The 27,339-nt window shown below is 41.0% G+C and overlaps 1 protein-coding gene across 5 annotated transcripts in view; it reads left to right on the forward strand.

Annotated features, from left to right (window-relative positions):
- GLRA2 (glycine receptor alpha 2) overlaps positions 1 to 25,552 on the forward strand; it is a 161,805-nt gene extending 136,253 nt beyond the window's left edge. For 3 of the 5 annotated variants that reach the window (XM_037020430.2, XM_037020429.2, XM_037020428.2), the window contains exon 9: positions 23,398 to 25,552. In XM_037020430.2, coding sequence (XP_036876325.1) covers positions 23,398 to 23,676 — 279 coding nt within the window. In that variant the 3' untranslated portion in view covers positions 23,677 to 25,552. The remainder of the gene's footprint in view (positions 1 to 23,397) is intronic. The other 2 variants (XM_037020427.2, XM_073227914.1) reach the window with 2 other exon arrangements.
- The last annotated feature ends 1,787 nt before the right edge of the window (positions 25,553 to 27,339 follow it).

The following is a 27,339-nucleotide window of genomic DNA, read 5'->3' on the forward strand; positions in this document are numbered from 1 at the left end:
AATCTCCTCTTCAGAATATTTATTTACTCATTCACAGACTCAGTGTAAACGTACTGCACACCTACCATAAGTCATCTATGAAATCCAATAGTCTTCTGCTCTTGGGATACTCACAGTCCAAGGAAAGACAGACGAATAAGCAGACATGTTTCCTATGTACACATGACACTAACTGTAATAGAGGCCATAGGAGAGCTATGCAGATGCAGCAGAGGGGCCCTGTGGGAAACACTGTCAATGCCCCACCCATATCCCCATGGCCCCCAATGCTTCCATATACCGTGACAGCCTCCTCTTCCACACTCCACTCCGCCTTGGCCTGGGGAGGAGGAGGAGATCTTACTCAGACCCCAGCAGCATGCTCATGGCAAGCTGGAAGTCCTGATGACTTACTGTAGGAATAGCCTTCCGCCAATAACAGTTGGGGGCTGGGGCTAAGTATCCCAGCTTCTCTGTCCCCCTGAGGCATGTTCTATACTGGCTCCCACCAATTCCCAGTAGGAGTAACTCCCAGTCACTCACACCGTAACCTGTTTACCTATGCACCTTGAAGTGATCTGGGTTCTTTCCCTGCCTTGCTTTCTCATTCCTGTACTGGTGTCTCCTGAGATCACCTCCCAAAGAAACTATCTGTACCCAAATCCTTGTCTCGGGACCTTCTAGAAAAAGCCAACTAAGACAAACATTGAGTCAAACCTGGGATCCCTCAAAGTAACAAGTCTGGACAGCCAAGTAGGTCCTAGGCAAGTAAAGACTCCACACCATGCTAAGGCTGGACTTCCTCCTCAAGGCAATGGGAAGACACTGAGGGTTTTTAAATAGGGAGCAGGTGGTGCAGTCAAATGTGCATTATGGAAAACAACTATGCAGTCAGGCACCGTGGAGCATGCTTCAAACAGAGCCGGACAGGAGGCAGGAGGAACAGAAGGTTCTTCTTATCATCAGAAACCAGGGATGACGAGGGCCTAAGAGGTAGCAAGAAATTAAATGATTTCTAAAAAATTAAGGAAGCAAAAATCAGTAGGCTGAGTGCTAACTGAATATAGAGAATGCAAAGAGGAAGAAGCTTAAGATGACTCCCAAGAGTATGGCTTTGTCAAGAGGGGGATTGTGGTGTTACAGGATGAAGATTGGTGGGGGGAGACACAGATGTTAAGATCAGTGTGGGATGAACTGAAACGTGAGACATGGAGGTGGAGAGGTCCATGAGGAAGTCCAGAGCTCAGGGGAGAGGACTGGCTACACAGGCATGTTGAAGACTCAGCAGCTTATAGATGGAGGTGAAAGCTATGAATGGGGATGAGATTACCCAGGAGGCAGGTAAAGAGTGAGGAGAAGGAAGGATAGGGGTGGGGAAGCAACAGGGGCTGAGGACAAAGCCCTGTGGGCACCAGCATGTCAGAGACAGACAGGGGAAAGAGGGCTGTGAGGGACACAGAGAAGGAACATTCAAAGAAGTCCAAAGAAAACCAGGGGTGTGTGATCACTGAGAAGCCGAAAGAAGGATACCCATTCAGAAGCAAGTTCACAGTGTCTGAAGATGCAGAGTTTGACTCAAGTCAAAACTAAGAAGCTGCCGTGGGTTTTAGAAACCTCCACAGCAGCAGGGTCAGTGGAGGGATGGAGGCAGACACAGAACTGAGTACAGTGCTGAAGGGGGCAGTGAGGATATGAGGGCACTGAGTACAGCCAACTTCTCCAAGAAAAAGAGAAAGAAGCGACCAGAGAGGTATGTAGACCATTGAGTGGGTTTTTTGTTTATTTTTAAAGAGAAACTTAAGGAGCATTTCAGTGCTGGTGAGGGTTGTTGACAGAATGGTTTTACTTTCAGGAGTTTCCTGGGCAGGCGGGAGAGCACACTCAGGTATGGCCAGTAGCCCTGCCCAGGAGGAGGGATTCCTCTCCCACGGTAACTAGGGGGAAGGAAGAAGAAATAAGGACAGGCTACATTTGTGGGTGGGCGAGCAGGATGCTGAAGGAATCCCCCCATGATGGCATGTAATTGTTTTTTGTGGCAGAGGAAACAAGTTCACTTTCAGAGAGTGACTAGGGAAGTGACAGAGCAGGAAGTGTGAGAACAGTGGTAAAGTTTTGAAATATTGATAAATTGGGAAACGCGATCACCAGGAACCCGCAGATTTCCTAACAGCCTTAGAGTCGAGTCCAGCTGAGGGGAAGGAGACTTAATCTGCTAGGGGCATCAATGTGCCAGACTCGGGGAGGTTCTCTAGGGGGACTGAGCAGCTTGCAACAAGAACAAAATGGTGTGTTCCAGAATCAATCCAGGCAGGAATGGCTCAAATGAAGATGCTGGACCCCTTGTTCAAAAAATTAAGAATTCCAAGATGGCAACAGCAGAGCATGAATGCAAGCATAGGAACCTCCTGAACATGGGACCCTGTGTGTCTGCACAGGTCACATGCCCATTATGGGTGAGGGTTTGCCAGGCAGAATGGACAAAAGTGTGGCTTATGTGATGGTCCAAGGGCAGACAGAGAAATGGATATAATATACAAAAGAATGAGAATGAAAGGAGAACGTTTATACATAAATGAAAATGTGACCAATACAGTAGTTACCCCACTTATCTTTACAATAAAATAGCTACCTCAGTCCTTTAACATCAGTGACCCTTTATAGTTCTATAATTATCAAACTTAATTGTTTCGCACACAGATCCCTTTAAGAGACTTGCACTATACAAATTGTATTAAAGGGAATTCAACATTAAAATGAGAAGAAAAATTTGTATCAGCTAGTCTCCACTTTGTGTTGTCATTGCTAGAATAGACTCACAGACAAATGATTTCAAAACAGAATGCTGTATGCTACCCAAGAGGTTTCAGTGCAAGATTCAGTGATGCAGGACTAGATTCTCTCTTCCACTTAGCAGCACCAGGGAATAGATGGTTTGTCTGGGTCTTGACACAGAGGTAGGAATGTGGCAGATGAGAAAGGGGTGGAGAGGGTGTTCAGGCTGAGGGATCAGTTACACAAAGGCTCAGAGGCAAGAAACAACACAGAGCTTTCAGGTCCTTAGGAAGAGTTGGGTCCAGCAAAGTGCTGAGGAATGGGGTGGTGGGGCCTGAGAGGAAGGAAGCCCTCAATTGCTCATGAAGTGAGAGATACCAGACGGTTTCAAAGATGTTTATCTTCAGAATAGAACTATAGAAAAATCACTCTGTATAGAAAGTGTCATGTTGGAATGAGACACAGGATTGGGAAAACCAGCATTTCTCTTTAAACACACCTTTCTTCCCTCCAATTTCCAGCAAGATTTATTTATTCTATGGGAATCTAAACAGACTTTTAATCATATAAATAGGTTACACTTACCTGAAAGCACCCCCTAGAGGCATAGATCATTATGAATACACGTTAGTTTTGCTGGAATTACCTTTCCAAATACGGGACACACCCTGTGACCTTAGCAGAGCTCATCTTCAACAAACGTTAAGTGTGAATATGGCTTTGTTGGTCGACTTACTTTTGCAGTAACCAGTGCATCATACTGTTGTTGCTGTGACATCACGACAGACTTAGTGGCTTAAAACCAGACAAATTTATTATCTCCAATTCCAGAGGTCAAAAGTCTAATATGAGCCTCACTGGGCAAAAATCAAGGTGGCGGTGAGGTTGCATTGCTCCTGGGGGCTTGTGGGAGTTTTTGGACTTTGGGGGCTGAACGAGGGTAAAGGTAGGCACATATCACACACAAGTTGAGCTTGGGCAGGGTTGCAGGACAGGGTGTCCCTTACCGTATGAGACAGTGCAGAGGCTTAAAGCACGGAGCTGCCATCCAGAAGGGAAGAGGGCAAGTGGCCTCCCAGCGAGGAAGGGACTTACCTGTCTAGATGATGCCACTCAGCCTGCCGGGGGTGTCTCCATCGCAGAGCTCCAAAGGGCAGCAGTGAAGTGGGGTCTTATAACCATAAGGCTCTATCTTCTCCCTGACCAGCAAATACTGGGCATAATTTCAGGATGTATGCAAAGCAGGCAGGCTCTAGATGACTAAAAATCTGTTTGGGCCATTTAAAAATGTACTCAATGTGTAAAATCTGAGTTTGGTGCTAGCAGGCTTTTGAGCAAATGGTCTCAGCCTGCAGAGAAGAAATAACTTACAGCTCCGTTTCTCAATCTCCATCTTCAGAGCCAGCAACGTTGTATCTCTGACCCTTATTCCAGAGTCATAGCTCCCTCTGAAGCCAGCTGATAAAGGTTCTCCATTTTTAAGAGCCACGTGATTAAAGTGGGCTCACCTGGATAATACAGGCCCTCTCTCCATTCTAGCTCCTTAACTTAATCACACTGCAAACTCCCTTCACCTGTAAAGGGACATATTCACAGGTTCCAGGGATTAGGACACAGATGACATAATTGGTGGCCATTATTCCAACTACCACACACAGCAGTGGATTCCTGTAACTGTGTGGGAGTGTCTGCAGTACACTCTGGCATGCTCCATGCATGTCCAGGCAGGCAGAAGTGCCAAGAAGTGGATGCTGCAGGAGTGGCCCTCAACCAATGAGAGCTGGGGAGGGGGGTGGCCGAATACCCAGCTCCCTCACCCCTTGGTAGGTCAAGTCTGAGTCCCTCACCAGAGTTGAGGCCCGCTTGCCAACAGTGGTAATCCACTGCTCACTCACACAGCCTTTATTGCCTCTCCTTGCCCCACTTTCCCACTCCCTCACTGCTCTTCCAGCCCTGTCTACCAAATAAACTCCTTGCACACAAACCCCTGTCTCAGGGGTGCTTTGGAGAGAACAAAACCAAACTGAGGTGCAATGCCTCCTGGGCCAGGGGCCTGATGACCAGCACGGTCACATTTAACCCCATCCTCAACTTCCTCACCAAATACCGAGCAGATCCTGGAGTACCTTTTCTGCCCAAAGTGGGGAAACAGAGGCCTGAGGATGTACAGGGACCAGTGAGTGGGCCCCAGAAGGCAGAACACTGCTTTCTCCAAATTACAGACAAACAATTGCATTCCATCGAGTGCAACTCACAGTAGGCATTGCTGAAATATTTTTGAGCTCCTGGGTTTTCCAAACAGCTCGATGATGTTCATAACACAGTTCTATTTCTCTGTGTCCCTGAAGCCAAGCCTGTGCCTTCAGCTCCATTACTATCGTAGAGAGGCTATGGTGGCAGGTATCTTAAACCTTCTCCTTTTACTGTCTAGTTCTTAAGTGCTGTAGAATTCTTCATGGCAATGCAAGCTGTAGTTATTTCAATATGCCCGCACACTCAGAGAAAGATCAAACTGAATGAGCAAGAAATCTGGTGCTTCCCTGCCATTACATTAGAGAGATGTGGGTTTGTCTAATCACAGTATTAATTTGTCTCCTTCCAGTATTATTCTTGCTTGTGACAAGCTCATTTGGGGACAAAACACTTAAGTGAAGCTGGAGTGATTTCCCACCTGACTGATGAATGATCAGAAACAAGTGTAACCACTTAGACAATAAATGATCCTGGTTCTGTGCAGGAGTGGATATGAGGCAATGGCCCCTATTTTCTTAATTTTCACTCTAAGCTGCTGGACAATCCTAGAATTCATTTGTTCAATAAATATTTTTTAGAATGCTTGCTTTGTGCAGAGTTCTGTTTTAGATAAGGGACAGTGTGGATGTGAAAACTGCCTGAAACCTGTTTTCAGGCAGCTTTAGAGATCAGTAAGAGAAAAAAATTAAGTGCTAGATTTTTCTAATATGGGGTAGAGAATGTTAAGAACCATAATAGAGTTACAGTTGGAGCCATGGCAGTTCCTAGGAAGGGAAAGTGCTTCCAGCTGATGAAAAGGACCTATTCTCAAGGATGAAGTGTCATTTGTAAAGTTCATTTCATCCTGGAATATTAACTGTAAGTTATTCTAACCTCATCTGTTATTATGAATAAATACAACAGAATTAAGTAATTAAATCTATAATGAAAATCCCACTCTTTAAGGTGGTGGTCGGTATTCACCTGCCAACGGCCTCAGCCTGATACACCTCCCCTTTGCATCAGATGGCCCTGGAGAGCTTCCCACATCCACACATTAAAGATGAAAGTGACAGTCAGTGCCATGGAAACCTCCTTTGATCCAAGGCAGTGGCTTTCAAGCAGGGGCTATTTTTACCCTGCTGCAGCGGATGTGGGGCCATGTCTGGAGGCACTGTTGCTTCTCACAGCTTGAGGGGTGGGTGGGAGACTGTGTGTGCTACTGGCATGGAGCGGGTAGAGGCCAGCGCTGCTGAACTTCCCACAGTGCACAGGACACGGTGCCCGCAGCAAGAATAATCAGTTCCAAATGTCAACAGTACCAAGGTTGAGAAACTCTGATCTAGGACAGAGACTTGCTGTGTACACAGAGGAATGAGGCTTTCCAGAGGGAAAAAAAGCTGAACTTCATGATTATGACCTGCTTACAAAGAAAGATATTCCACCTGTCAGGAGTAATTAGAGCTAGTATAACCCAAAAGATGGTATAGCCAGAAAAACTTTTCAATTAGGCATTTTCCTCTTTAGCAAGTTAGCTCTTACTCTAATATGCTGCTTTCATTTACAGCTGAGAATTAAAAAGGGATCCAAGAATATGGTTCTTTGCACTCGGAACAGGGGTATGAATTCTGTTAGGCGTATAACTTCATTGCTTTTCAAGAAGTTGACATGGATGTAAACATTAGGAGGTCAGCTTATTGAAAGTTCCCACTTCATTTCACTCTACTGCTGGGTTTATTCAAGAGCCATGGAAGTCACCCCAGAAATGAACCCTCGTATTTTCTAGAGACAAGGTAACCTAGTAGCAAGGGTCCTAAATCCTGGCTACACATTATAGTCACCTGGGTGCTTTAAAAAATTCCCCATGCCCAGACCCCACTCCAGGCCAATTAAGTTGGAATATTTGGAGGTGGATAAAGAATCAAGACGTGGTGATTTTTTTCAAGCTTCCCAGGTGATTCCAAAGTGTGGCCAAGTTTGAGAGCTGCTCTAGATCCTCGCTTCTTAGGGTGTCACCTGTTGAGAGCAGCCTGAGCAGCATCTTAGAGATGCAGGTTCTCAGGCCCCACCACAGACCTGCTGAATCAGTCTCCAGTGTAACGGGATCCCCAAGGGATTCACAAGCACATCGAAACTTGAGAAGTACTGCTTGAGAATCTGTTGCAAATTGTCTGTTTAAAAAATGGACACATATTGCAATATGCACTGTCTTAAACAAGGCAGACTATATTAAGGCCTGGAAAAATGCCCCAGCACTCCAAATAAGATGAATTTTCAGTTAATGAGAAATGTTAAGTCCATCATCATGGCTGGTTATTGTTGTTTTGTTCTGCTTGCCTCAAAAAGAGTAGCACTAGCCAGTCAGTGGCCCAGATTCTCTCTCTGATTTTCGGAGCCACGTGAGGAACCCATGCAACATGGTTTGCTGTACCTGAGAAGGTGCCCTCCCAGCTCTGTGCTCACACACACAAGGAGGACATGCTCGGAAATGCCCCCCAGTGGAATCCATGCCAGGCTGAGGAGTCTCACCACAGTGAACAGGACTGAACTGTGCATGCACATAATCTGGTAAAACAATTGTTCTAAACAGCCTGACAACTTTATTCTGGAAAGCACAAAATGCTTCAAATGAAGGTAATTCAGCAGTGGTTATCTCCATAGGGAGTTTATGAGGTTTGCTAAATGTTGAACAGCCAGCTCCTGGCTGCCAGACCTTAGATGTTTCAATTCATCATTGAATCATCATAAGCTCTTTCATACTTTCTGTCTTTTAGGACAGATTGATGGGGGGAAAACTTATAAAAATCCCTGTCATAAAGCCAGCTTTCTTCATTCCAGCCAAATACCCCATCAACGTGTTTCATTATAGCACCCTTCTCTCGAATAATTCTGCCATGTGAATGCCTGTCCTCTTAAACATATGTATACCTATTCTCTTCAAATCATACAAATAACGAGATGGCAGAGAAGCCTGGTGTAGTGAAATGAGCTTTGGCCGGAGTCTGGCTGGCTGAATTCAAGTCCTGGCTGGTACTATAATTGCTGGGTGATTTGGAGCCATGGCGTTAACCACTCTAGGTCTTAGTTTCATCATATGTAAATAGCCTAATAAAGCTGTTTCTCGTGGGATTACTATGCGGAGTGATCAAGATTATACATGTGACCAACAGTGACTTGCACACAGCAGACACATCAAATATTTCCTCACCTGTTTTTTTTTTTTTTAAACATTCAGGAAAAAGCCATCAGGCATCTTCTAAACAGCAAAGGCTATTATCCATCTTTCAATTTGAAGAGTCTGTCACATGGCCTGGTACATACTAAGTACTTGAGAAATACCTGTGGAATGAATTGTTGGTTTCTACTCAGGGCTCACAGCTCAGTGTCTGCAAGTAGAAACCCAGCCAGCCCCAAGTCACCAGAAGCCATGCCACTTCTTCTATGGGCACATTAAACGTAGTTAACTACACCTTCTTAGGAATCCAGCCCACTGGCATCTAACTTCTAGACCAACACACAAATCTGTGGAAAAACGAATGGACGGCTACCTGGTATAGTGTGACTGAGCTCTTTAGCTAAGTAGACTTGTCTTCTCAGGCTCATGTAAAATGTCCACTGACGCTTTAAAATGATCCTGTGTATTATTTTTATTTATTAATTGCCCACTGTGTAGCACACAAGAGATTCACAACTGTATTATTAGAAGCCAACCTAATAAATGCAAACATTTAGGAGAGAATAAAAAAAGGGCGTGTCTACTGCTAAACAGGTGGCAGAAATCAGGAGAGAAGTGCTTCCTGGAGGGAGCTATAATTTCAGCTAAGGAGGACAGTTTGAATTATATAACTCAGCAGGCAGACAAAAGTCAAAGAGAATCACTGGACTGAAAGAATAGGATATGGCAAGGCTCAGAGATATGGGAAACCTTGGGCCATCAAGGAAACGGAGTTCCCAAAGCATACGATGTGTAATGAGAAATGATGGAAAGTGAAACTTCAGTAGTTTGTTAGGGCCTGCTTATAAAGAGCCTGGCAATCAGTGCCCAGAAGACCTGCATGTTTAGCAGTCAGTTAGTGGATGAGCAGAAAAGCGGGTTCAGAAACCTTGAACACTGGATCTTATTCTTATAACAGAAGGTTTCTTCTCCTGAGAAGCTAGTGAAGACATGGGAGCATTTACGGCTACCTTATTGCTAAAGCCAATCAAAAGCTGTATACACATAGAGTCTGGGACTTAGCAGGAAGTCTCAGGGCCTGGCACCATGCCTGGCACCTTTCACTCTTTAATAGGCCATCTTTCAGTCTCCCTTTGAAATCCCAGCACCTTCTCAAGCATGACGGATGACAGCTACAATGAGTTTAAACAGAATTTTTAGCTCTTGGTCAGGACTGTCCTGTGTACTTGGAAGCCTCTCTTTTAGATTTCCCCATGACTAGCACATGCCCATCATATGACAGATGCTCAGTAAATATTTGATGAATCAATACTGACAGTGAAGAAACTAATCAAGACAATTAAACACAGTACTTTTCAAACTGTAGGGTATGATCAACTTGTGGGACATGTGGTCATTTCAGTGACTCACCACCAGCTTTTTTGAAAAACAAAAATTAAGAAAACAAATTAGAAAATGTCAGAGTGCATCCTGCTTTGGAAAAGTAAATGCCACTTTGTGAAACTTTTGTCTCTGTTAGATATACTTATGTGTGTGGGAGTGTGTGTATGTATGTATCATAGCTGGTAATGGAAAACGTCTCCTACTTCGGGTCATGGCAAAAAACTGCTTTCAAGGTGTCTCAGACCAGGCAAACAAGTTCACCTGAGGTTCTCTGGCTTACACCTTCTCAGATGCCCTGAGGAGCCAGTCACAAATCCAACAGCAGGTCCTTATTTGGCCTCGCCAGTGACAGGGACAGGAGATGTACCTCGCACTGAGTAGTGGGCCTCACTAAAGCTCACTAAGGCCCTGGCCCCCATGTTCCCAGCCCGTACCCACACCCCACCTGAGGACTGTGTGCCCGGGACCCTGTGGGCTCATCATCAGTAACCTGCACCCGTAGTGTTAGCTGTGTCATCCTCAGCTGGGCAGGGCATTGGCCTTGTAAGGAGACCCACCCTGTGGGGGGAGAAGGAGACACCTACTTAGAACTTAAGACTGGTCTGTTTTATTTATATCATCTTACTTTGTATTATTTTTTAATATTTTTATATTATTTTGTTTGTATTATTCTTAAGAAAATATATGTTCTTAGAACTACATAAGCTTCCCTCTTTGCGTTTGATTATAATTATTGCACTGATGTCTTTGAAAGGAAAAGGAGGCTGACTCCCCATTACGTGCCAAGAGTACTTGGTGTTACACACCTTCACACACACTTCTTTAACTAGAAACTCAGCTGCTCAACAGTTATCTCAACAGGCACTGGTATTTTCAAATTGTGCGCAATCTCTGTCTTCTGTGTTCACTGCAATCGATCTTCCCTCTGGGCCTACAGACAAGTCTCCGTCTGAAATCTTAAATCTGGTAACCATAGTAATGAAGTAGAGAGAAGGGGAGATCCTGGAAATATATGACAGATACTCCAAAAACAAAAAAAAACACACCTTCACTGTATCCATTATTTTCCATTTTCCTGTCCCTAATTATTTGTTGCAAGAGTTGCTTACAAGAAGTTATAGTTGACCTGCCAGTGAACAAATGGTTGCAGAGAAGAAAGAAGAGAGCTAGGGCACAGATCATCAGCAAAACTAAATAATAATTCAGAATAATGGAGCAGAAATTGCGTTTCTGGCTCACTTCACTGCTTTGCATGTCCTTGGAAGAAGCAATAGGAAAATGCCTCGTGATAGTTTACAGTGTTCATCTGCTTCAGTAACTGCTAATTTTAAAACAGAGTCTACAGTCCATATTCCTTAGAGAAGACCTATTGTACCAGGATCATTCAAATTCAGAAGGAAATATGCTTGGCCAGAGAAAGAAGGTTTCTAGTTTTTCACCTGCAAGAAACATGTTTGTTCTGCAGCTGCGGAAGGCAGTGAAGCGATGGCCCACAGACGTCCCTTTCCTCAGGATATGCCCCAGTGCCCCTCTGTCAAAAAAAACCTCCTTATGCTTCTGCAAGTCACATGGTGATTCCATCATGACATTAACCTGTCTCTTCAAAGTTGGTGGGAAGGGATCAGGAGCAAGACCAAACACAGAACCCTCCTGCTGACTGAGTTCCTAGTGCAAACAGCTCAGCGGACAGGCAGCCAACAGCACTGACTCCTCTCCTTCCGAGTTCCTTTCAGCAGACGTTGAGCAGTGAGAAGAGGAGGGAGAAAGAAATGCCTGTTTGGAACCTTGATACTGTTTGTAGCCTCTAGACTGTCAAAACTGTATATAATAAAGATAGGCCTCCACAAACATGGTGTGTTAACCTCTAAAAATACATCCATTCAGTGCCTGATTCTTTATATAATGTGAGGTTATGTGTTACTATTTTGGGGGTTTTGTTATTCTACATTTTATATAGTCTATATTAGAATCTTTTTCATAGCAGCAGCAAGGGAATTGCTGCTTAAATGATTAAATATCTTTCAAGTCAAAAATAATTGAAAGAGAAGACATACCTGAACCAAAGTGTTGCTGTGGAACTGATTATATTAGAGCAGGCCTTCTCAAAATGCAATCAGAGTGACTAGAAACTTCCAGGAAGACGAGGAGGTCATAGCAGGGCAGAGCTTACTGAACACATCTGTCCTGCACTGGGTCAGCTCCTTTAATGTGGTTTGCCCTCCTGGACTTCTTACCTGAGCGGTGTTCATGTACAATCAGAGACTCCCGCAACTGGAAGGTACAGAAGTGGCCAAAGAGTCCCTAACCTACGTGTTACAGCCATATCCGACATCTCCAACAAATGATTAAACACTCGAACAGTTCTAGCAATAAGGAATTCATTACCTTCCAAGGTGCTGGGCTCCATGTTCAGTCATGGAGTTGTTAAAAGTTCTTCCTCATTTCGAGTTGAATTCCAGCTCCCTGTAATGACAATCAATTACTTCTGATCAGCATGCTCAGAGCCAGTAGTACAAATGCTCTTCGCTCTTTTGAAAACACCTGTCGTATGTGCCACACTTGTGTGTTGAAGGCCAGCCTGTCTTGTGCGTCCTCTGCTTCCTCAGGTGGTACACTTTTAGGAACACTCCACACCCGGGAAGGGTTCCCTGGCCCCCTGCCCAGCCCTCAGGCTGTCCTGTTGGTACGTCCCACCTCTTTTCCTAGCCAATGGCCCAGGGATAAACTGGCCTATCAAATTTTCTCAAGAATTTGTCCAAAGAGCACTCTAATTAGGTGATAGTGAGAACTTAAGTTGAAAAGGTTCCCAAGGGGGTGAGGTTCGAGTGGCCCAGCTGGAACATGCACGAGTAAAGGAAGCTGAAAGGAGAAAGCAGAAATGGGTGAGAATAACGGACGCAAGAGAGTGGGGAGAACCCCACTTTCTCAGCTGCTCGTTGGAGTTCCTACGCTGGGTAGCCCTGCTTACACTATCGTCACTGTCTTTGCTAACACTTACTGAGTACATACTACATACCAGGCTCTCTTACAATCCCTTAATGTGCGTTCTTACTGACTCCTGTCAAAAACCTTCTAAGGATGGCATCATTATTTCCCCTTTACTACAGAGGAGACTGAGGCACTTGGAGGTTTGAGTGACTTAACCAGCTTCCACACTGGTTAGTGGCAGAGCCAAGATTTGAAAGCAAGAGTTGTGGATCTAGAACCCAGGCTTCTTGCCTTCACAGAACACTGCTTCCCTATCCTTGAAGACTCATCAGGTTGTTTTTACAATATTTTCATAGTAATTTCTCAAAGAAATCCTCCATGCATTTAATCTACTGTGAGCAGATTTCTGTTCTTTGCAACAAATCCTTCCTGATTAAGACATAGAAAGATTAAAAGATAATAACTCCTGGCTAAATGGCACAGACAAGTGCCTTCAAGCTGTTCTGTAGTTGCACTAAAAAGCAGGCTCAGTTAACAAAATGAGGCTGCCTTTACAGGGGCCACTTTTCTGGAACAAATCTGGAACATTCATGTTGCTCTTCCAGAGGGAGTGCATTCCATGGTGCTACTGCATAAAGAATGCCACCCTCTAATTTCTCTAGCCTAACATTACCTCTTCTCTAGTATCCTGTGGCCTGTACATTCCTCTGCCATAGAAGACATTACATTACATTGGAACCACTTCTCTGTATCAGGGCTTCCCAACCTCAGCACTATTAACGTTTGAAGACAGATAATTCATGCTTTGCTGTGGGGCTGTCCTGGGCACTGTAGGGTGTTTAGCAGTACCCTGGCGTCTACCCATGAGATGCCAATAGCACCTCTCCCCTATTGTGACAATCAAAAGTGTCTCTAGACACTGTCTGATGTTGCCTGGGGGCCCACATCACTCTTGGTTGAGAACCATGGGTCTATATGTTCTAGACCCCCTCCCTCAAACTCACACTGACTTCATGGGCAGCACACTGTCTTGTTTATCCTTATTTCTTTCCAATGCTTGGTACCTTTTGACGCACATTACATCCTAATTGAAGACAACCATAGTAACTTGCGTTAAAATGCTGTTTCGTACTTAAAAGCCTGGAGTACCTGTCTATCTGTTTCCATGTAGTTTTAGTCAGGAAACCAAAGGCACTCAACATGCCACCAGAATAAGGGATTTAATATAGAAATTAGGATTTCTGTGAATATGAGAGTAACCGGGGTGGTGTGGGGAATGAAGGTCTGGAAGGCTATAGTCAGAAGATAGGACGTCAACCTGAAGTTCAGGGTGGAAAAGCAGGTCACAGGGAAATCTGAGAAGCCACCAGATCCAGCCTTGAAACTGGGATCATAAAATGGGAACCCACAGAGAAGTCTGCAAGGCCACTGTGTCTAACAAAGCAGCTTCGTCTGACCCCCAGAAACTCCCCAAAATAATCACCTCTGCTTCCTCCTTTCCACCTTCCAGATCTGTCAAATTCCTCTCATTGACAAACCCTAACTTGGAACCAATCAAGAAGGGAATCTGGGAAGTGCAGTTCTTCCCAGCCTTTGGCAGGCACTTCTACAGGAGTGGTAGTGCTAAGTAAACAACAGATAATCCTGTACAGTAACTCCTTCCTGACACCAAGTGTGTGTGTGTGTGTGTGTGTGTGTGTGTGTGTGTGTGTGTGTAGAGAGAGAGAGACAGAGAGACAGAGAGACAGAGAGACAGAGAGACAGAGAGAGAGAGAGATTGAAGCATGATAATGGTCTGGAGCACCTGGCAGTCATGGCCATCCAAGTTAGAAAGCAAGTAAATGCTCACTGTGATGTTGCTACTAATGTTTTTACTTTGGCCTTGGGCTCATCCTCTCATCACCTGTCCCCTCCAGTTTGCGCTATGTAGACAATCTCAACATTCACATTGTTGGCCCCCTGAACAGATGGCAAACTATGTTAATATTCAAACAGCTCATACTGCAGATGGAAGATGTTCATCTTCATGCTTCTTAGAATTTAGTGTATCTTCTGAGGATTCTAGCTAGACCAGAATTGACAGAGACTTGTAGGAAAGAATTTCCATATGCAAGGTATTGTTTCCTTCTTGAGGAATCGAAACACCACAACCATGTTAATTGATTTCTAATACGACTACAGCTGACATTAAGCAAAAACATTTCTGCTTTATAGGTTTTGAGCCAAAAGTCAATTATTTCTAAGTAATTACTTCCAGTCCATTAAAAATATGGTGCTGCCGGTGAGGTGTGATCCAAAGTAAAGTACATATTTCGCTTTAGAGAATTAGATTCAAAATGTACATTGTAAAGTCATGCACTTCAGAGACTGTATGGCCCATGAAGTCTAAGATGTTTGCTATCTGGCCCTTTATAGAAAATGTTTGCTGACATCTGGGCTAGAGGGAGAGCAGCAGGCGTTGAGGCCTGAGAGGTAAAGGGGACAGTACAAGAACTTGTCTTTTACTGAGTGAGGTGAAAGCCATTGGAGGGTTTTGAGCTAATGAAGACCTGACTTGATTCACATTTTAATGGGATCCCTCTAGTTACTGTGCTGAGGATAGACATTATTGTTGAGGGGGACAGTCTAGAAGCCAGCACACCGGGTAGAAATCTATTATAATAATTCTGATGGTGGGGAGATGATTCTGATGAGCCACCACTGGGTGGCTCAAACAGCATGTAGTGTTAAAGGTGGTCAGAAGTGACTAAATTTGGAGATTGAGCTGGTCGGACTTCCTGGTATTAGATGTGTTGCATAGCCCCACATAGGTGCAGGGGAGGCTAGAAAATGCAGTCTCTCCACATGCACCTGTGTGACCAGCCAAAGCAGGGCTTCTTAAATAGGGGCAACTTGCCCCCAGGAGACATTTGGCAATGTCTGGAGACATTTTTCATTGTCACAACTGACAGGGAAGGCTGCTGCTTGCATCTAGTGGGTAGAGGCCAAGGATGCTGCTAACATCCTAAGATACACAATACAGTTCCCTACAACAAATAATTACCTGGCTCTAAATGTCATTAGTGCTACAGTTAAGCAGCCTTAACCTAAGGAAAATCCAACACTGGAAGAAGAAACAAAGATGGGTTTTCATGGATCACTAGGAGTCTTAGCCCAGCTCCACTCCCTATGCCCCAGTCCCTGCAAGGCACTGGTAGGCTGTGGCAACGTCAGTCCCGGAGGCCCAACTCATAACACAGCTGAGTTCTGTGTGTCCCTCCTTGCCCACATATCCCCCACCCCCCGATTATTGTAAGTGAGCTCTGTCTTGAGTAAGAGGCCTTTCTGGCTTTTTCTTTTATATATAAAGGCTTGTAAAAATAACATGTGTGATCAAAGCAATGAAGGAAATTTTGTGTAATGATAGCTAAATTTTCCATTAATTAGAATTTCAAGACTTAAAACTGATGTGTGGTGATGACCATAGATTTATGAGAATTTTACTATCTTCACCAAACACAAGTGGATGGCATATAAGCTCAGATACCCTTAATGTTATAAAGATACTCCTTAGTCTTTTGCTATGGGTAATAACTGTAAAGGCCTAATTTATTTGGTAAAATATTTGCATATATCTAATACTTACTGGCTTGTTATTTACCCAGCATTATTATTTTGGTTTGTGCACAGATATATAAATGCAAGAAAACACTTCTTTGTACTCTGGAGTGTTTATCTATTTGATTTATTTTCATTGCAAAATAAGTATGCATATTTTTGCTAAAATTATTAATACAGTGGATCTAATTTTATATATTTTCACACTGTCTGGGATGATCACTAGCTTAACAGTGGGCCAAAAAAATGGACAGTGTTTCAAATATATATATTATAAACACACCAGTTCTTGAGTGGCATTGTTGAGTTTAGGGTTGCCCTAATTTTATATATAAATCCAATATGCAAACATAAGCCACATAATAAATAAAGAAAGCACTTTTCGTATTACAAAAGACTTTTTTCTACTATCCATTTAAGAAACATTTACTTTATATATATTCAACATAGGAAGCTTTGGCCAAGTACTGTTCTAGGTACTGGAGCTATCAAGATATGTGAAACTGGGTTCCTGCACTTGAAGTTTACAGAAAAGAGGCTGGCATGTAAAGAGCTGGTTTTAATATGATGCAGAAGGTTCCAATATGGAGACATGTACCATACTCTACAGAACTAAGAACAAATCTATGGTCTAGGCTCAGGGGTCAAGAAAAGTCATCCTCCATAGGATGATAGCAGAGTTCAGTCTTGATATGCAGGAACTCAACAGGTGAAGAGAGGTGAGGGGTATTCTGTGCAAAGGGAAATAGTTGACTAAAGTCAAAGATCGTGAAACCCCATGAGAGAAATAGATATTAGGCAGGACATACGGGTCCTTAAATGTTATACAAAGGAGCTTGGGAGTGGTCATTAAGGAGATGAGAAACCATGGAAAAGTATTAAGCCTGGGAATGGAAGTAATAAACAAACAACACTCCCTTAACTCCACTACAGCAGAAAGCAGGGCTGGCTTCAAAATTTATGGGACCCAGTGTAAAATGATAATGTGGGGCCATTATTCAAAAATTATTATGAATCTGAAGATGGCTACAGCAAAGCATTAAACTATAGGACCCTTCTAAACACTGGACCCTGTGCAACTGCACAGTACACATGCCCACAAAGCCAACCCTAGCAGAAGGTATCAGGGCAGGGGGAGGAAGAAGACATTAAGACCCTTGTTTGCATGCTGCCTAGTCTCTGGTTGGGAAGAAAAGTGTTAAACATATCAACCAGACAGAGATTAGCCTCAAGCCAGCACTAGAGCACATCCTTTCTAAGGCCTTACTCAGATCAAGAGTGTCTTTCCAAGTGCAGTTATTGAATAATGATGACAAGCCCAGCATTGTACGAGAGGATGGGCCTACAGAGATGACTTTGGCACACCCTCAGGAACTCATCCTCCAGTGAGTTAGAACAGTGGAAAATCAGCTATCAAAATCCACAGTCCCTGGCTATCTATTTTTTAATATGATTGGGAAGCAAAAATTTATAAGTAATAATAAAAGGAAAATTGGAAATGAATTCTGAAAACCAATAGGCAGCTCAAGAGTCTCTTTCAGATTAGGGGACTCAGATATCTGCATGTCATCTGGTGTATCCCAGCAGTATTAACACTGATACCCTCAGCACTCTGGGGACTTCAGGTTCATCTGAACTCCAGTAAACCTTTGTATACATCTCAAGAATCTCTCTCAGATTATTCTCTATTTAGTTCTCTATACCCCACCAAAAACCCAAGGTCTTATTTATCTTTTGCTTCCCTTGGTTCTTAAAATAAAGCTCCAAACTAGCTCCATGGTTTGCAGGCCCTATATGAGCTAGTCCATGGCCATCCCTGAAACTTTGTTTCATCCCACTTTTCCCCTGCTTCCAGGTGCCATCCTGCCACCTCTCAGTTGCAACAAACCCTCCCATCTCAGACATCTCCTAACTCTGCCTTCACCTCTCTAATGTATCTCATTTTTCAGATCTCTAATGAAATATCAAGTCCTCAGGGAAGAGCTTCTCCTATCTGCCAGATTACACCAGGACCCCCATCAATAAACTCTCATAGCACCCTATAATCTCCCTTCAGAGCCCTTACCACAATTGGTAATTATGTATTCATGTGATCATTTTATTAATGTGTGTCTTCATCTCAAGGTTGCAAACTCCTTGAAGGCAAGAGTTTGGTCTATTTTGCTCACCACTAGATCCCCAGTAAATGGCACAGTGCCTGGCATCTCCTCAGGCCTTTTCTGGCCACTCAATCTAAAACAGCCATTTCTCTGCCACTCATCTTTCTTATGGCTTTTACCTTGATTGGTTTTCTCCAAAGCATGCTTCATTATCTGTGTGTGTGTGCCCGTGTGTGTCTTGTGTGTTTATATGTATACATATATGTGTGTGGGTGTACAAGTATGTGTTTGTGTGTGTGCATAATTTCTTTACTTGTTACTGTTTTCCCCACTAGAATTAAACTCCAAAAAAGAACAGAGACGTCTTGTTGTTCACTGCTGTACCCATACCACATACTTGGCACATAATAGGCACTCAATGAATATTGGTTGGAAACATGAATACACAAATGGCAAGTGCCTAAGAAATGAATACTTAAAGTTCCTTCTTCAACAATCAATAATAATGATATCCTGCATTGAAAAAGAGATGATCCATTGATATTCTTTTCCTTTGGAAAAGTTGCTATCTATGGTCCGCCAACATGACACTGTGGCAGTTTTAACATATTTCACCACATGCCATTAAGCAACAAGAGGTTATATTTCATTTACTTTATTTCAAATTTGTTCTGCAAAGTTCAGTCAGATTCTTCACCCATAATCTTCAATGGAAGCCACATGGGGTTTGATAGGGACAAATTCATAAAAATCAAAGACTTCCAGAGTCTCTGGAATCAGTATGGGGACCAGACAGGCCCAAATTTGAATCTCAACATCAACATTTACTAGCAATATAACTTTGCGAATTAGCTGACTTCTCTGAGCCTCAGTTTCCTCTGAAAGTAATGCGATTTGCAGGCTCAGTTTGGGTATAGGACTGACTATAGTTTTAAGTGCATGATATACAGTTATAATCAGTAAATGATATCTACTTATTATTCATATGTATTCCCAAGTCCCCATGATACACAAGAGGAAATTGAGGCCATAAGAACTGAGAATTTCTTAAGGTCATCCCTCTTTCTCAAATCAAGGTAATAAAAATCGATTAAGCATCATATAGCCTTCATTTGGAAAAAACCTGTTGTGTTTGGACTCACTATTTCCTAAAGGAGGGCTGGACATTCCATTAGGTCCTTGCATTGATTTAGGCTCACTAAAACCTTCGGTTCCAATTGAGCAATTTCCTACTCTAACAGAAGGAATACTCAATCCAATCAAAGAATCTGGGTGAGAAATGGACAGGAAGAATTTTCCCCTACTCCAGTTTTTCAGTTCTTTTTATCTCTTCCTTTTTAGGGCATAGAAGAAAAAAAAAAGGAACAATGGGCTGTGCTAAAACTCTTTATTTTATAAATACCCTGTGCTTTAATAATATTGAAAACATTTTCTTATAACAAATAATTCACTACAGTGCATTTCTGGTGAGTTTTAGGTCCAATTTCCTATTCAGACAAGAGCTGTTCCAAACACATGAGTGAGTAAACTTTACAATCAGTAAAACTGATGCATAAAATGAATAAAATAGTAAGTCTCAAATGAACTGAATAGTGCCATGGCAGTGCTTCATACAGAAAGACAGGATTTAAGGAGATTTAATCCAAGTGGGATGTAGAAATTGCATGTCTTGAAACTTCGACTAAATGATTCATTTTCTGTGAGAATTTAATCAGAGAATAACAGAACAATGAGTTTGAAGTGTTTACTGCTCAAAGTTACTGAAGATGGCAGGCCAGCAGCAATAATTACCTAATTGGTTTCCTGGCTAATTAGAAGAAATGGAGAATATATGCCTAAAATTCTCTCCTTACTGAGGGGATCTGACTGACTCTCCTTGTGACTATGTTCACCTAAGCTGTGCCTACAGACTGTTCTTTGCTTTAGCTTCATGACTCAAGGTCATCTCCATTTTACCCTCATATAGGAATCTTGCCATATTACCATGACATTTTATTCTGAACCTGTTGTAAAGGCAATTAGTTATTCATTATAACACAAAAATTAAAACTGGTTGCAATTATGTTTTCTGAATCAAAACCATACCCCTTGATATGGATAATTTAAGGTTCTATATTTAAAATGCATTGAATGAGGCATAACGGTAAATAAGAAGACCCTTAAACTAGTATTAATATCACCTGCATATGAAAAATTAAATGACTAACTTCTACCTACAACAGATTTATTTTTGTGGTGGAGAATTTCAAAGAATTGATTTAATTAGCTGTAACTATGCTCAAAAGCATAATTTGAAATTCTGTTGAATGAATGAGGAAAATACTTTCAAGCATAGAAAAAACCCTCTTAAATTCCCTTTTGTTCATTATTCAACAAACGTTTATTAAGCACCCACAGTTTGCATGGCAATGTACAACATAATGATAATCTAACCTGGCATCATTTCTATGGTAGCTCTGGTACTTAACTGAGTGAGTTAATATCTTCAGCTGGCCTTTTACAATATTTGAGGAAAGACTACAGAAATTAAATGAATGAGTTAGTTTGAAAAGAAACATGGACATGTGTATTGAGGTTTCCTTTTGTTTTATGTACTAAAAGCAGGTTACCTGTCAATTACCCTTTCTATTTCTTCAGGAGCCCAGGAATTTAAAAAGAATCTCATCTCACTCAGGCAGTGAACTATATGCTTAATCATGAGTTTCTAAATGTTTATAGAGGTGCGAACAGCAATTTGCAAGATTCTACAGATATAGAAAGGAAAGACAGTTCAGTAAATTTAGGCAGATATGGGGAAATATATTCCGAGGGATTGTTTCCATTTGAAAAGTAATTTTAGATTTAATAGTATAGAATAGGTTCAGCAGCATTTTAGAGCCAGACATTAGGGCTCATCTAGGCCACTGGCTTCCAACCTTTTGCATTAGAGTCACTGGATTGTTAAAAATGCAGATTCTCAGTTCTCACCCCCAGAGATCCTAACTCTGGGGTCTGGAAGGTGCTGGAAAGGGTGGCAGGCACACATATACTTGTACAAGTTCCCCAACAGCCAAAGCTGACACCACAGATCTAGTCCAGCCTCGACATTTTTGGTATGAAGTCCCTGAGGCCTTGAAAGAATAAATATCTTGCCTAAGATCAACACAGCTTAGAACCTTTGGAGCCAGGCCATGAACACAAATATCAAAATTCCTAGTCTGGATCTCTCTTTGCTAAACCAACTGACACTGTTTCTACCTCTCTCACACACTGTTGAGATCTAATTAACAATTAGTAATCGTTAGAAGTCCAAGTCCACCTATTACCCACGTGACTAGCAAGTCCCCTCCTCCTCATGACCTGTGTGCTTCTTTTCTTGCTAAGTACAGAATAAATCTAACAATGATACTGTAATGATTAGATATCTGTTTATTCCACATTTTAAAATACTTTGCTTACTTGAAACTTTTATATCCATAAAATATATCATTCACATTTTAAGCCAAAAGAAAAAAATTTAATATTTGAGTCTCAGTCTAATTAAAGTCTTCATTATTGAGCTTATACAGCTAAGCACATCGAAGTACTGTAATGTTAGGCTGGGTTTTCTTGGCCAGCTTCCTTATATTATAATGCCTACAGGTTGGCCACTCCCACTGGGTTCTGAAAACTCCTTGCAGGTCGGGCTCTTGTCCAGCTTTATGAACTATCTCCCAGCACCTAGCAACATGCTTGCCATAGACTCAACACTCAACAACTAATTGTTGAATGAAAAATCCTTTATTACACTTTTTAAGAAATGAGAGTATCTTGAACCAACTTGTATAGGACAGTCCCATATAAATAACAGTACTGGAAGATGGTTTTATAAAGGAGTAGTTTCAGTTACATTATTACAAGAGCTTTGACCTGATTTTCCTGACATAAATTTGTTCTTGCCATATGCTTTGGATTACAGTTAGGCTCTCATTCATGTTATGTTAGAAGTCTTTCATTCAGTATATCTATTTTTTATTGAAGTATCATTGACATACAATCTTATGTTGGTTTCAAATATACAACATAGTGGTTCAACAGCTACCCATATTATTAACTCCTCACCCCCACTAGTGCAGTTTCAGTATATCTCTTATATGTGGCTGAAGGCAAAACTGATGTGCAGTAAACACTGATGAAATAAAATTAATACCAAGTTTTCTTGTCTTTTGGGAAATAGGATCATTATTAGTATTTGAAAAGGGAAAGACTAAAGTGCCTTCTGTGACTCAGACGGGCTGCATGGCACTGTGAAAGGCAGTAATCCAAGTGCAGAAGGTGATTCAATCAATGGCCACGTTTAAAAAAAATTTTTACTAAGCAGGCCATTTCAATCCCACCTTTTCAACCCCACCATTCTGACCCATCTATACACAGAGATTCCATATTTTTGTCTCTACTAAGGCTATTTGCTGTTTACTCTGAGGTTACAACTTTTCAGTCTTTCTTTTAATTCGTGTAGAAGTAATCCATACAAAATGCCAGACATCAGCTAAAATGATTAAATATGTTCAATTATGGTAGAGATAAGTAACTAGCCAAAGAACCAATGTTAAAAACTGACCCTGGAAAAATTTGCCATGGAAGAAATACTCAACACCATATAATGAATATTTAATCTCTACTATATAACTGAGATGCACTAGAAGGCTGGAGGGGAAACAGGTATACATATAAGGGGTTAATCTGAGATCTAACATTAACCTTAAAGCCAATGTTAATGGAAGGACCTGGGTAGTTAAGCGGCACAACACTAGAAGTTCCTAGGTCAGGACCAGGTACACAGCAGGGATTCAGTAAGTGCTTCTTTGAATGAATGAATGATGAATGAGTGAATGAACAAATGATCCTCTTTATGGATTTAGAGTACAATATTGGGATTTGGAGGCTTGGCTTTTAAACAGTCCTTTCAAAGCTATGGGTTAATGAACTAGATTTGGGGAAAGTCAGTGCTGAATATAATGTACATGTTTCTGTTTGTTAATTAAAATGATGACAAAGTCATTATTCTTAGCCTTAATTTCTCAGCATGAGAAGCTAATGAACTGTATCTGTTCTATGAATAATTGAATTGAACTTGAAAGAGAACTCCATATTCCAAAAGCCTCCCACACTACCAGTAACTATGATTTATCTTGTTACTTCTGAAGAGTTTTAAGCATCTTCCATCTGATTTGACTGACAATCAGTCTGTGTTTCCTGTCTTTATTCTCCCAGGAAGAAGATGTTACTCGTGAAAGTCGTTTTAATTTCAGTGGTTATGGGATGGGTCACTGCCTCCAAGTGAAAGATGGAACAGCTGTGAAGGCCACACCTGCCAACCCACTCCCACAACCCCCAAAAGATGCAGATGCCATCAAGAAGAAGTTTGTGGACCGGGCAAAAAGGATTGACACGATATCTCGAGCTGCCTTCCCATTGGCCTTCCTCATTTTCAACATCTTTTACTGGATCACATACAAGATCATTCGGCATGAAGATGTCCACAAGAAATAGATGTGCCCTTCAGACCCTGGGACCTTCTTGCCTAACTGTTGTGCTTGTAAATACACAGTGAAATTGTCTTTATATCACTTTGACAGAAGAGGACTGGGGGTGGGGGAGGGAGGATCATGGGGGTGGGTTTCCTGGCACCTACAAGAATAAAGATAAGTTATCTGGCAATGAGGAAAATGTTTGCACAAAATTAAAGTGTTGCAGAATCACGTGAGCATAATTCCCTTCATAGTCTTTAGAATTGTTCTTTCAGATGATGCATTAATTAGACATGATATGCAAGGCCAATTTCTTGAGGGCTATTTGTCTTTTGGTTTGGGTTGGTTTTGACTACTTCTGGTACTGCAAAGTTAGCTTAAAACAAACACACACACATACATACAGACAAAAGGAAAATGCTTACCATATGACCATAGTGACTAGCCTATAGTGAGTTGAGGACCAAACTTTTTCAGGAAAATGCTGCCTTGTTTTTAAAACAAGTCTCCTAAGCTACATTCTTTACAATGTCTGTAACTAGTGTTTCACCTGAGAAATCCTTTTGTGGTCGTAAACAATTTCTACTTATTGAGAAAACAACAACAATAAATAAACACCAATCAGAAAGAACAGATTTCTACTTTACTGTTCATGTAAGTGTGCATTTTAACATTATTTTTCTTTCCTAGGGGCAATTTTGGGGCTTAGATTGTGTATTGTGTAATTGATTTGATAGTATAACCTCTTAAAAGTAAATGCCCATTTCATTTCAAGATCCAAGTTAGTGCGCTATACTCTTTTCACTTTGGCTATATTTGTAAGTGACTTTAAGTACTCAAGTGTGACTTAGCCATTGCACTCTCAGCCACAATATTTATGGAGATGGTGTTTCCTGAATGGTGTAGCTCATATTTGCTTGAACTTCCCATTTCTGCTCTCATTGTAGGTGTAACTACTAGTCCTAATGTCAACTAACCCATGATTTCTACTGTCAACCCAAGTGAATATTGTTTTAAATATCCTTAACTAACTTAAAGAATTTTAAAATTGTACTGTGATTTTCATAACCCGTTGCCTTTTTGGTACCAGAGCTACATGGTTTGAATCCTGGCTACATGTTTTAAGTAAGAAAAAAAAAAAAAGATGTATTTTTGCTTACTCAGATAAAAGACAACCTGTAAAAATATAATGAAAAAATTAAATTTTACATGTGCTGTAAAAGGGGTTATTAAAAATATTTGTTCAATTTCAATAAAGCTAAGTGTGCCACAGAACTTCTCTGACTCTTTCCATTTTTGTACTACAATGTAAATCATTTAGATGACAATGGTAACTGGGATTTTTGTTTCTGGTCTTCCTCATAAGCTTGAAGCACTTGTTATAATATAATAATAGCTTATAGTATCCCCATAAAAAAAGATAAGGATACCTTATTCTCATCATAGAAACAGGGAAATGGGACACAGAAATGTTAGTAGTCATTGTGAGCAGAATCTAATACTGGATGCTTCATATGAAATATGGAAAAGTTCCAACAGCACTGAGGAATCATAAAATATCAAGGTGAAAAGAAATTTAGAAGACCAACTTGTCCACCTGCCCATCCTAATTTTGTCAGAAATGGAGTTCCATGGTGAAAAAACAATCCTGAGAACCCCAGTGAAGTAGAGGTAAGTCATCTTGACCTGAGTAGATTTTCCTTAACAAAAGATATCCATCAGAATATTTTCAGGAAGATGTGGATTCTCATAAGTTGATGTTTATGGCCTTTTAAACCTATGCAAATACTGAATCATTTCCATGGAGAGGAGTAATGCAGAATGTCTAAAAGCATGAATTTTGAAGATAGAAAGCATGAATTTTGAAGATAGAAGTTATTATTATTATGAAGAGTATTGGTTATCCTAGTAATAGTATTGGGCAAGAAGCTTCACAATTCCTAACCCTGGCAAGATTAATGCCATGTTTTTTTTGGCATCATTCCTAAAACACTGTTTCTTACTGCTCATTCCTTTCCAAACAAATAAGGCAAAGTTTTTGATTGGTCTCCATTCTCTTCCTCCCACTGAAAAACAGTAATATTGAAGCTAAAATGCCCCCAAAGATGGGCCTGACCTCCTAAGTATCCTACAAAGAGCCCTGAGGCTGCATATAATGGGGTGGGGAGGCACCTTGAGGGAAATGCTAAGTTGAATCATGTCTAATCAAGATGTGCACTATATAATTTTCATGGGGGTCAGTCCCCGCATTAGAAAATTCTTAAAGGATTCACCTTTAAACATATCTGCCAGCCACTCAAGAAGGCAAAGGCATTGTGGGCAGCTAGAGGGATTATTGACTTTTCTCTGATTCTAGTCCGCATCCAGTGGGAAGAATTATTGAATACACTGGTTTGGGTTATATAAATAAGATAAAATCTCAAAGGAAAGATCTTGAGCACCACGTACTCTGGTGAAATAGACAATTCCCCTACAGTGTTACTGGAGATTGTATTTAGGATATTTTTCTCTCATAATACTATTTGAAACAAAATACTTCAAGATGAAAAGCATAGCTCTGAGGAAAAGAATTTACAACCAATTTTCATTAGATTGGAAACTTCTTGAAGAAAGTGTCTGTTTTCATGGGTTCTCTGCACTGCCTGCCAAAGTTCAAATGCCCAGTGAATGTTATTACTATTGCTAGGGAAACGGTGAAGGAGACTATGCTGTGCCTGTTGACCAAGTCATATAAGTTTTTCCCAACAAAGCAATAACATGAAGTAACCAACTACTGCTACCATTTTTCAGATAATGGATTACTGGGGGATTTGTCTTTTAAACATTTTTCAATTCCTACCACTTGGTTTTAAGAACAAGATGACTTAAGGCTTAAGACTCTGTGTGGCATTCTCAAACACCTTGGCTCAAAAAGGATGCTACGAACCAGACTGGCTGTATGTATATTAAAATTCTTCCAAACAATGTTAGCATTAAGCTCCTCACCTATGCAGCTGAACAGAACTGCCAAATTCTGAAAGCAAATTTTCCAATAAAGATTAAATGAATATCATTTTATATTTTCCTTACTGCATTAATACCAAATAAGAAGATTTTAACCAAAACATAGCACAAAGTTTCATATCATAGAAGTCACAGCTTTGAAAAAAAATCTATTCAGAATATTTTCTTGGGATTTAAGCATTTCCTAGTTTAAGCCTGAAGCCAATTTGTAGAATGAATATAAGTCAAATATCTGCAAGATATTTTGTTTTAATCTTTCAACCTCTGCTTTAAACTTTTTCTTATTTTCACCAATTTGGGTTTTTCTCTTTTTTTGAAGTATAATTTGAATGATTCAAGTAATACATGTTCTTTATCCAATTTGGGTTTTTCTCTTTTTTTGAAGTATAATTTGAATGATTCAAGTAATACATGTTCTTTATATATCTCAAAGTAGAAGACCAAAAGATAACACCACAAGCTCACATTCATACAGAGCTTTCAACATATCAACATGTTTTTTAATTGAAGTATTATAAATAAATATTACAATATTATATTAATTTCAGGTATACCACACAGTGATTTGACCATGATATACTTTAGTAAATGCTTGCTGCAGTAAGTATAGTCATCATTTGTGACCAAAGTTATTACAATATTATTGACTATATTCCTTATGATGTACTTTTCATGCCTGTGA

The sequence above is a fragment of the Manis javanica genome, chromosome X, assembly GCF_040802235.1.
Source record: "Manis javanica isolate MJ-LG chromosome X, MJ_LKY, whole genome shotgun sequence".
NCBI lineage: Eukaryota > Metazoa > Chordata > Mammalia > Pholidota > Manidae > Manis > Manis javanica.